Source organism: Lithobates pipiens, unplaced genomic scaffold (assembly GCF_037356315.1).
Source record: "Lithobates pipiens isolate NorthernLeopardFrog02 unplaced genomic scaffold, aLitPip1_a1.2 Scaffold_18, whole genome shotgun sequence".
NCBI classification, from domain to species: domain Eukaryota; kingdom Metazoa; phylum Chordata; class Amphibia; order Anura; family Ranidae; genus Lithobates; species Lithobates pipiens.
In genome coordinates this window covers 612,989,148-613,001,443 of record NW_027507758.1, presented here as the reverse complement: position 1 = coordinate 613,001,443, position 12,296 = coordinate 612,989,148, and the positions used below count along the sequence as shown (strand labels likewise).

The following is a 12,296-nucleotide window of genomic DNA, read 5'->3' as shown; positions in this document are numbered from 1 at the left end:
TGCTGTTAGATCTTTTTTTTTTTTTGCCATTTCCCTTCACTTCTTCTTCCATAGCCAAACAGGAAGTGAGAAGAAATCCCTGAAAATTAAGGGAATTCCCTGGGGACCCCCAGGTCACCAGGTCTAATGTCCCCATTATAAGGTTCCCCCTCTATTACGTTTCTGGGTACAACCCAAAATTGGGGATTTTCTTTTAATTTCACTTTTAGTGATAATGGTAAACAGACAAAAAGAGAGGATGAATCTCCTTAACCACTTCAGCCCCCGAAAGGATTTGCCCCCTTAATGACCAGGACATTTTTTGCGATATGGCACTGCGTCAATTTAACTGACAATTGCGTGGTCGTGCAACATTTTACCCAAACAAAATTGACATCCTTTTTTTCCCACAAATATAGCTTTCTTTTGATGGGATTTCATCACCTCTGCGGTTTTTATTTTTTGTGCTATAAACCAGCAAAGAGCAACAATTAAAAAAAATATATATATATTTTTTTTTTACTTTTTGCTATAATACATATCCCAAAAAAATATTAAAAACGAATTTATTTATCAGTTTAGGCTGATATATATTCTTCTGCATATTGGTGAAAAAAATCCCAGTAGGTGTATATTGATTGGTTTGTGCAAAAGTTATAGTATCTACAAAATAGGGAATAGATTTATGGCATTTTTATTATTTTTATTTTTGTTTACTAGTAATGGCGGCGATCTCTGATTTTTATCAGGACTGCGACATTATGGAGGACAGATCGGACACGTTTGCCATTTTTTTGGGACCACTGACATTTTTTTTACATTTTTGTATTGCCGGCAATTTAAATGTCATTTTGTTTTCTTTATAAATGTAATTTTTGTTGCAGCAGGTTTTTTACATGGTACAGCTGAGCTACTTTACAGGCAGACTAAGGGGACCCCAATGCACTATATTTAAAGGAAATTTTCATTTTCATTGTTTGACTTTAAGCATCATTAAAACCACTGCACCTGTAAAAAGATCTTCAAAAACTTTTTTTTACATTGATACATGTCCCCCAGGGCAGTATCCAGGCCCCCTTAGCCTTTTTTATGGCCAATAACTTGCATATAAGCCTTCAAAATGGAGACTTTTGATTTTTCAAGTTCGGATCCCATAGACTTTAATAGGGTTTGGGTCCGAGTTCTAACAGAAGCCAAACCAGGGGGTGTTCGGCCCAACTCTACTAATGTAGATGGTCTTGTTTATGTCCAAAATGAGCATTTCACTGTCCTCAAGAGAATGTTCCTTTCCCTAAGGTTTAGGAAGACTGCCGAGTCTTGAGTGAAAAAAATCTACAGGCCAAGACTCAGTATTTCTACACCTTAAAGAAAATGGACACCCTTTTAGGACAGTTGAGTGTACACTACATTTTGGACAGAGAGGACAAATGGATTGCAAGAGATGTGAAAGAGGCCATCAAATACATACATCAAAATGGAACAACCATCCCTGAACTAGGGTGGGGCCTTCATCACAATCTTTCTTCCACATATAATGTTGTCTTAATGTCTTTACCTCAGCAATTTGTCAACAATGACACCTTTATCTACATAAATGGAGGAACCGCCACCTAAGCCACCTAAAGTGGAGAGTTAATAACCAGGAGTTGAAAACAGGAGTTAAGACAGGAGTCTCTAACCTCTATCCTACATCCATCCTCCCCTCCATTTTAAAGATCCCACTGCAAGGGGCAACCAGACAGCGTTCCAGGAATGTCAGGCTGACAGCAAGCCAGATTCACCGGATCAGAGTGTTTTAAGGGGACAACCGCAGCCAGGTAAGCTCGCACCTCCACTCCCCCCCCCTCCCCCCAGTGATTGTTCCAGGGACTCTGTCCGACCGCCTACGGGGATCAGGAAGGAATTTTTGCCCCACTGGTGCATTTGGCTGCTACTGTCAGGGGGTTTTTTGCCTTCCTCTGGAACAACCATAGGTTAGCATACCCCTACCTCCGGCCTCCTTTCCATTTTTTACGCTATCCTAGGACGACTATTCCAGATCACAGCCAGACTTCTTTTCTAAGCGGAGACCTCCACCTTAAGTAAAGGCAGCTGGAACAGCCAGCAACCGAATACAACAACTCCTTCCGCATCCATATAGGCATCCCCTGATCAACTTGCGCGCTAATAGCCTCAAGCACGGCGGCAAGTCTGATACCTAGCCCCACCTCAGGATCAATACCCTGATCAGGATCATCATCTTAGGCCCATAGTACCATCAACAGCATCCACAAACCATGTGCTACTTCAAATACTCAGCTGAAGTTCTGCACAGACTAAGGAACATCAACACCACATTGCCATCTTCCATACAAAAAATACTTCAAAGAGAACAACTATTAAAAACCGGACGACAAGCAGCTCCCAACCACAGGAAGACATCTACTCGACCACTACAATTAGATTGTGCCTTGATTAACGCCAGGTCTGCAGTCAAACATAGACTGGAAGTACACGACTTCATCATCGAGAACAATGTAGATTGTCTCTTCATCACCGAAAGCTGGTTAACCTCTGACTGCAACACCATCCTCACCGAATTGGTGCCGGAAAACTACAGGATCCTAACCGAACACCGGATAGGGAAAAAAGGAGGAGGCCTAGCAGTGATCTTTAAAGGTCACCTGGATCTCACTAAACCATCATCTCAGAACCCAGTGTCTTTTATGGAAACCCTGACGCTACATTTTCAACCAACACCCCATGACACCACTCATATTCTACTGTGCTACAGACCACCGGGACCAAAGTCCAATCTTCTTTCACCCCTCACGGAATCCTTTGCAATGCACACCCTAAAATTCAAAAATTTCCTGGCACTCGGAGATTTCAACCTTTGGGCAAACGAGCCTAAAGACCCCATCGCGACTGCCTGCATCAATCAACTAGAAGAACTGGGTCTACAGCAACTGATAAAGACTCCCACGCATGGGTCAGGACACACCCTGGACCTCATTTTCAAACAGAACATCGACGTCAACATATGCGACAACATAACTCTGCCATGGACGGATCACCACGCCATCAAATTCAAAATCACTACCAACATCACCAACGCAAAACAGAAACCTGTAACAACGCACTGGACCAGATCGCATAAAAAACTGTACTCCGAAGCCTTCAAAACCACTCTGTCCAAAAAAATATCTACAATAACCTTAAACCACTCTACGGAGGAAACACTCAACTCCCTGAACAAGGCATTACTGCAATCAGCAGACTCGGTAGCACCAAAACGCAGGGCTCTCATCAGGAAGAAAAATGCTGGATGGTTTAATAGCTCCCTCTCCGTACTAAAGCAAGAACGCAGAAGAGCGGAAAGAACATGGAGAAGAAATCCCACCGAGGAAAACCTATTTAACTACAAAGGTCTGACAGAGAATTATCGGAAAGCAATCTTCAAAGCCAAAAAGGACCACTTCTCATATACAATCTCAACGGCCGCAAACCAACCACGGGAACTGTTTAAACTGGTTAATCAATCAATGAATCCGGTGTGCCTAGAACCCCCAGAAAGCGAATCCCAGGATTACTGTGACAAACTGTCAGATTTTTTCATCGATAAAGTCAAAACCATCAGGGAAACAATTTGTCAGAAGAAAACATCCGACCCCAGCCAGCAAATACATAAAGAGGATGTCTGCACCAACATACCGCAACCGCCGAAATTTTCACTATCCCCAATTACCGTAGACACCGCAAAAAACATCATTAATAAACTGCGTGACAGTACCTCACCTATTGACATCATCCCCACAAAACTACTGAAAGAATGCTCCGACATCGTGGCTCCAACCATAACCCACCTCATAAACCGATCATTCCACGAAGGGATTGTTCCCAGCATCCTCAAACAAGGCATCGTCAAACCTCTACTCAAGAAACCAAACCTGGACCCTCAGGATCCAAACAACCGTAGGCCAATTACAAGCCTCAACACCATTTCTAAGATCATGGAGAAAGCTGTAGTACATCAGCTACAACTTCACCTGGATACTCACAAACTCCTGGACCCGCTGCAATCAGGCTTCCGCCCGGGTCATGGAACAGAAACAGCTCTCCTCAAGATTTGGGATGACGCCCTCGAAGCGGCAGATGACGGAGAGCCGTGTCTCCTCGTACTGCTAGACCTAAGTGCAGCGTTTGATACAGTAGATCACAATACTCTACTCGTCCGCCTCACAGAAGTAGCCGGAGTCCAAGACATAGATCTCCATTGGTTCGCGTCCTTCCTAGGAAATCGGTCACAGACAGTGAAACTAGGAAAATTCCTCTCCGAAACTCGGGCAGTCACCTGCGGAGTCCCTCAAGGCTCTCCGTTGTCACCCGTTCTCTTCAACATTTACATTCGCCCACTCCTTCAAATCATCAGATGCTCAGATCTCTGCTTCCACTCTTACGCTGACGACACGCAACTTTATTTCCGGATCAATGGAAAAAAAGATCACCAACAACAACTTGAAAACTGCCTCAAATCAATAGAGGACTGGATGACCACCAACTCCCTCCAGCTGAACCAATCAAAGACAGAGCTTCTTATCTTACACCCAAATCATAAGCCCGCAACCAAAACCTCCTGGTCTCCACCAACCGTCTTTGGGCAGACTATCTCCCCAAAGACCAAAGCGAACAGTCTCGGGGTTATTTTAGACGCACAAATGTCAATGGATGCGCAAATAGGAGCAGTAGTCAGTCGATCTCACCATCTGCTGCGCATGCTTCGCAGACTCATCCCTTTTATCCCAAAGAATGACAAAGCAGTGGTAGTTGGAACAATCATTAATTCACGACTGGACTACGCAAACTCGCTTTACATAGGATTACCACAATATCAACTTGCGCGATTACAACTGATCCAAAACACGGCGGCAAGGCTGATAACAGGAAAAAAACCCTGGGAATCCATTTCTCCTTCACTGAGGAGCTTACATTGGCTAACCGTAAAAAATCGGATCACGTTCAAGACCCTTTGCCTCACCCACAAATGCGTGCATAGAGAAGCTCCGCAATACCTAATGGAGAAAATAAATCATTACACACCAAACCGCAGTCTTCGATCAGCCAACAAAAACCTCCTCCTCGTGCCCAAAGCCCGGTATAAATCCAAGGGGGATCGGAGATTCGCTGTCCAAGGGCCTCAGCTATGGAATGCTCTACCAATAAACATCCGCCTGGAAGAAAATCACCTGGCTTTTAGGAAAAAACTCAAGACCTTCCTCTTTTAGCAGATGATCAAAGCTCGCCACAGCGCCTAGAGGTGATTCAGTTCGCATTGTGCGCTATATAAGTATTTCATTCATATTCATATTCATTCATTCATTCATTCATTCATAAGCAAGCTCGCTGACACCAACAATGAGGTTAAGTAACTAAGACAGGATGGTAATAAAACTCCCAACTTGCTCATAGACAATCGATATGTATGCAGTCCATGATCATTGGATTAAGGCAGTGGTGTCAAACTCAATTTCATTGTGGGCCGCAACAGCATTATGATTGTCCTCAAAAGGGCCGGTTATATTTGTAAGATTAGATGTCCAGCGCATCCCCTCCCCTTACATTAGATGTTAAGAACCACCCCACCATCAGAAGTTGAGTCCCCTACTCTCCCTAACATCACAGTGCACCCCCTTTCCCTATGCTGCTTCTGGGAAGAAGCTGGATGCATTGCTTGAAAGCAGAAAGTAGGGGTCTGGAGGAGGACCAGAGGGGACTGGAGCTCTCCTGCATCTGCAGGAGAGGTGTGAGGGCCACATGAAATGGCCTGGAGGGCTGGATTCGGCCCACGGGCCTTGTGTTTGTCACCTGTGGATTAAGGTGTCCTAATTGTATAGCTATAAATAGTAAAATAGTGAATAGTGAAATATTTTCCTGAAACTCATTAGAACTGAAGAGGTGGCTTGACAATGTCTGAACCTGCAATCTCTACTGTATCTGGCGATGTTTCTTCTTGCTGAGCCATATGAGATGCTGGACAGCATCCTGTCTGATCCATCAGATAATCCTGCGATGTGCCTTGTTTCTGCTGGACCTTGAACTCCCTGCTCCTCTCATGAACTTCCTATTTAATGCATGCATTTGCACCTCCTGTTTGCCAGATTAGTATGCTCTTTCTGGCCAATATCTGGCTCTTGTCACTCCTGCTGCCGTCCCTATCTCTGCTACCACTCATTACTGACCTTTGGCTTGTTCATTGCCTATGCTTCTGGTTAATCCCAACCTGCAACCACTTGTTACTGATCTTTGGCTTTTTTACTGAATAGGCTTCTGCTTAATCCCAACCTGCGACCACTTGTTACCAACCTTTGGCTTGTTCCTTAACTATGTTTCTGCTTAATCCCAACCCAACTCAACCTTAATCCCAACCTTTAGCTTGTTTATTGACTACGCTTTTGCCTGATTCCTACCTGCTATATCTTCTACTGGACTCTGGCTTGCTCATCTCCTGGTGGGGCAATCCTGAGGACCACGACCTTGTACTAACACTCAGCAATACCTATTTCCACCATCAGGTGCTCTGGTGAACATTGGTTAGTGCTTAGACTCTGCACCTCAGATGACCCTGTGTCAGCCGCCAAGGTGACCTGCTACTGCACTTATCTGCAGGTTGGTGGTAGCCCAGGGTTTCCAATAAGGACACTGTCAGAGTTTTGGACCATTCACCTGCATCCACACAAATTAGGACCTGTGGCTGTGTTTATACAGCTGCTGCATCCCCATAACGTAACATAGGATGCATCCCCCACATGAATGACCAACTTTATTTATTTACTCAATCCAGTTTTATCTTTTATATTTAGCAGGAATTGTGTAAGTTGTGTTATGTTTGTGTCTGCTAATAATGATTTTAGTGTATTTTAGTGAAAATATTTTTTTATATTTTTGGTGGTTGGGGGGGCTGTCAGGTAGGCTGTTACAGGACCCTGTGACTTCTAACAGCAGCACTGTGAGAGCCCCTTCAGTGCTATAGCTACTAGCCTCCAAGCCTGTACCAGGACCATGGTAGACAAGCTATGAAACAGCTTCAACATTATACAAATAAGTCCAATTAAATGTGATTATCTACCATAAATGTGCACGGTAATCATATTAGCTGTCCATCTACAACAATTAGTATTGACAGAATGGGTTTACAGCAGAGTGTTAGGTGCAATCAGAGCCAATGGTAACTTTTACTGAACTATTTTTACGAGACTATCAAGAAGAGAAAACAATCACAGATCACGTCTGCTATATTTCAACTGCCCCCAGAACTTACCTCATACAAAAAACTGGCTTTGGCCTCTCCAAGAAGGTAGGTGCTTGGAAGACAAATCCAGAGTGAACCACAAAAACAGCCCCAATCAGGATGTCCCCTAATCGTGAAAAGGCATCCATTGGCCAATACTGGAGGCTGCATCCAGGACTGGAATGACTTTGATCCAGTGATAAGAGTAGTAGGAGGATCTGAAGGAGTCTCCCCATAATGGCCATTCAGTTCAAAGGTTAGAGTTGATCAAGATCTACACATCACTCAAAGCCAAAGTGAGCTTATATTGTTTATCTGAAAGATGAAGGGTTGGCGGTTAGAGTTTGTTTGCTGTAAGTGATGAAGTAACAGGCATACTTAAAATATTTCATTGTTAGCTGCTGGGAGGTAAATCTTCTAGTACTTACCTAGTACTTACTTGCAAAAGCTCTGCAGTTTTTTTCTTTAATTGTATATTAGGAGGAACTGAAACACCACAAGGTGAAGAACACCCAGTACTCTGAGGTGGGAAGGAACAAAACCATGCACTATAGTCAGGCTATCTATCTCACCACTATAGACCCCAACAGTTAAATAAAAGCAACAGGCTGATGAAGCCCAGTGGACTTCACCTGAAATCCTTATGCCGTGTACACACGACCGGTTTTCCCGTCGGAATAAACTCTGAAGGTTTTTCCGATGGAATTCCGATGGAATTCCGCTGAAACTGTCTTGCGTACACACGATTACACCAAAGTCCGACCGTCAAGAATGTGGTGACGTGCAACACGTACGATGGGACTAGAAAAAGGAAGTTCAATAGCCAGTAGCCAATAGCCTCCGTCTTGTACTTGCTTCAGAGCATGCGTCATTCTTGGTATGTCGGAATAGCATACAGACGAGCGGCTTTCCCGGTAGGAATTGGTTTTGTCAGAAAAATTTAGAACATGTTCTCTTTCTAGGTCCATCAGAATTTTCGACGTAAAAAGTCAGATGGGGCATACACTTGATTGGAATATACGATGAAAAGCTCCCGTCTGACATTCCGCTCGCGTGTACACGGCATAAGAATTTGTTTATTTCTATTGGTCTTTACTAAGGCCATAAGGGCTGTTCTGTGTGACACCTCCCTTGATCCCAGGAATTCTGTTAAGTATTTTCCTATTAGATGGTTATTCTGTTTTTGACATTCACTGTAAAAGGATGGATATTTCACATATAATTCTGCCTTTAGACTTTTCACAGTAATAAGCTATTGTGAGGAATTATTTGTTTGGACATTGGTAACATTGCCTTTAGGACCCAGTAGTCCAGCATACTACCGGGATTCTCTGGTTGCCAAACCTCACCCTTGATCTCCAGTCCTTGTTGTGCTCTGTTGTACATCTGTCATTCTTATGCCGCGTACACACGATCTAATTGTCCGGCGTACTTAGTCCGCCAGACTGCATTTCACCAGACAATCCGATCGTGTGTGGGCTTCAGCGGACTTTTTCAGCATAAAGTCCGGCGGACTTAGAAAGTAGTTTTGCAGCCCAATCTTTCCGCCGGACTTGGGTTTCAGCGGACAATACGTTTGTGAGTATGCTAGTCCGGCGGACTAAGAATGACGCATGCTCAGAAGCAAGTACAAGAAGGAAGCTTTTGGCTACTGGCTATTGAACTTCCTTTTTCTAGTCCCGTCGTACGTGCTGTACATCATCGCACTAGCAATCGCCGGACTTTCCGTGTGTCCGTGTGTGGCCAAGTTTGTTCGGTAGAAAGTCCGCCGGACTATCCGCTGGATTGTTTGCCGGACTAAGTACGCCAGACAATTCGATCGTGTGTACAAGGCTTTACTGACACATAGGCAGGGTAGAACAGACACTAAAGAGGGGCCTATTCATAATGATCAACAAAAAATGTCTAGAAGGAAATCTTTGTAAATTGAAGAATTATATCTACAAAAATTTTCTGTTATTTTCAGCTTATTTGAATGATGTAAATGATTGTTTAGAGCACTCTCAGCCTGAACAAGGGATCTACATTATCCCAAAAGCTTGCATCTTGAATAACTTCAGCAAGCCAATAAAGTAAGCGACTTAAAATCCAACGAGACCTCTTATATAAAATTTAAAAATGCTGATAGTTATAAATTGGTACTTAAAAAAAGACCAAAATCTCAGTTCTGACATTTAGAAATAGACCCTGAAACCTGTGTGAACTTTACAGATCACACTGTGTGAAGAGGGTTCTTTGGACTCTTCCGCCAGGGTTGCTTAGGGGTGCCTGCATAGTTCCAGGTACCAACACCACTTGACAGAGCCAGCAACATGACTGCAAGGGTGCCATTCTGGGGACCCCTGTACGGAGATTATTCTTCTCACTTACCATACCCAACTTAGGTGACATGGTGCCAATGACCCTCAAAGGACTAATATTACCAGGGGTTCCCTGAGACCTGAAAATTATTCAAAAGGCTTCCTCTGGGGTAAAAGGTTGAAAATATGCTAATATATTCAAATAAAATATTGATACGAGCATGAGACTATGTATGCAGCAATTTTAGGAAAGACATAACACTTATTTTTTTATACAGATACAAATTCCAAAGTTTTATTTATTAATGTAAGCCTAAATAGTATCGATTGAAAAAAGAGGCTATATAGAAATTGGATATATAGGCATACACTCACTGGCCACTTTTTTAGGTTCACCTTGCTAGTGTGTGGTTGGACCCCTTTTGCCTTCAGATCTGCCTTAATTCTTTATGGCATAGATTCAACAAAGGTGTTGGTAACATTTCTCAGAGATTTTGGTCCATATTGACATGATGGCATCACGCAGTTGCTGTAGATTTGTTGGCTGCACATCCATAATAAGAATTTCCCATTCCACCACATCACAAAGGTGCTTTATTGGATTGAGATCTGGTGACTGTGGAAGTCATTGGAGTACAGTGACCTCATTGTCATGTTGAAGAAACCAGTGGTGATGTGATTTGAGCTTTGTGACATGGTGCGATTATCTTGCTGGAAGTAGCCATCAAAAGATTGTAGTCATAAAGGGATGGATACACATGATATATAATATACATAATCAATGTATACACATGATATATATGTTGCATAGATGCAAAGAGATGCAAAGAGAACAATATATAGAATTACACAGTGCTCGCTTGTATTAATAGAGATGGACGCAGTGATATTTATAGAGATGATAAGAGCCGGCGGCAGGGAGCAGGTGAGGAACCAGCACTCCACAGGCACCAATCTGATATAATTACTGGTTTGCTTTCCTCCTCTGAGGGACTTTGACACGCCATAGGAATTGCCAAGGTAAGCGGTATAGTAAGACGTAGCCTTATTACAGGGACTATGGTGCCATAATTATAGTGCCATGCCTTTGGTGACCTGAGAAATGGGAAGAGTGATCAAGATGGGAAGAATTCAGAGACTGGAGGAACCAAATTACCGACTACATGGCTCCATTGGCCTTGTGACTGCTGTTAATTATAATAGAACTACTGTATATCCACCTATGTGTGTCCCATGAGCAGGTAATTATATATCTCAGCCTTAAAATTACTTATGCTTAATATGTGAAGTTTTTAATCTTCTATGGTTCTTATGATCAGCTATGGCTTTTCCACAGATATTCATGTAAGTTGTATGCAGAAATAAACAGGCGTATGTCTTCTAATGTCAAGATGAAAACAGTATTACCGCAAATCAAATAGCCCCTATTTAAATAAAATTGGTATCAAAAGCCAAAACATTATTATCATTCAACTCCTGCACGCTGAACGATATATACTCCTAACCCCTGCGCACTGTACATTACAGATTCCTAACACCTACACTCAGCATGTTACATACTCCTGATTAGGGATGAGCTTCGAGTTTGAGTCAAACTCATGTTCGATTCCAACACTGCCTGTTCGCCTGTTCACCGAACAGCGAACAATTTGGGGTGTTCGTGGCAAATTCGAAAAGCCGCGGAACACCCTGTAAAAGTCTATGGGAGAAATCTAAAGTGCTAATTTTAAAGGCTTATATGCAAGTTATTGTCATAAAAAGTGTTTGGGGACCTGGGTCCTGCCCCAGGGGACATGTATCAATGCAAAAAAAAGTTTTAAAAACGGCCGTTTTTTCGGGAACAGTGATTTTAATAATGCTTAAAGTGAAACATTAAAAGTGTAATATTCCTTTAAATTTCGTACCTGGGGGTGTGTGTATAGTATGCCTGTAAAGGGGCGCATGTTTCCCGTGCTTAGAAATGTCCCTGCACAAAGTGTCATTTCTGCAGGAAAAAAAGTCATTTAAAAGCACTCGCAGCTATAATGAATTGTCGGCTCCCCGTAATACAGAGAACAGTCATTGATAAAAAAATAAAATAAAAATGGCATCGAGTTCCCCCCAAAAATCCATACCAGACCCTTTATCTGAGCAGGCCACAGGAAAAGAGGGGGGACGAGAGAGCAGCCCCCCCCCTGAACCGTACCATGCCACATGCCCTCAACATTGGGAGGATGCTTTGGGTGTCTGTGACCCCTCAAAGCATCATGTCCACATGTTATTGGGGACAAGGGCCTCATCCCCACAACCCTGGCCAGTGGTTGTGGGGGTCTGCGGGAGGGGGGTTTATCAGATCCCGCCGCAGGTTTCCATTACGTCAGAGGGGGGCGGGGTCACCCACATGTCACTGGGGAAGCCCAGGTTTCCCCTTGCGTCTGAGGGTGGCGGGGTCAGGTGACAGATGGCCCCGCCCTCCTCAGCTAAGACCTGCAGGCTGCAGGGATTCCCGCAGTGCCTCTGGTGGAGACAGGATGCACTGCTCTGGACCATCGGGAGAGATCGCCTATCGCTGGACCCCGGAGAAGAGATCAGCCATCGCTGGATAACAAGAGTGGATTACCACCGCTGGAATCTTTTTTTTTAATAAAGGACTTTTCCCAAAGGTGTCTGTGTGTTTTTTTTAAAAAAATTTACACTTTCTTTGTGAAATGGTAGGGGTAATTTTGTACCCCCTTACCATTTCAAATGGGGGGGGCAGGATCTGGGGGTCC

General features: G+C 43.5%; 1 protein-coding gene across 1 annotated transcript in view; it reads right to left on the bottom strand.

Moving 5' to 3' along the window:
* The window catches only part of LOC143989253 (extracellular calcium-sensing receptor-like), a 28,452-nt gene extending 20,898 nt beyond the window's left edge, over window positions 1–7,554 (bottom strand). Inside the window, exon 1 of the mRNA XM_077489324.1 lies at window positions 7,277–7,554. Within this exon, the coding sequence (XP_077345450.1) occupies window positions 7,277–7,491 (215 nt within the window). The 5' untranslated portion in view covers window positions 7,492–7,554. The remainder of the gene's footprint in view (window positions 1–7,276) is intronic.
* Between the last annotated feature and the right edge of the window lie 4,742 nt (window positions 7,555–12,296).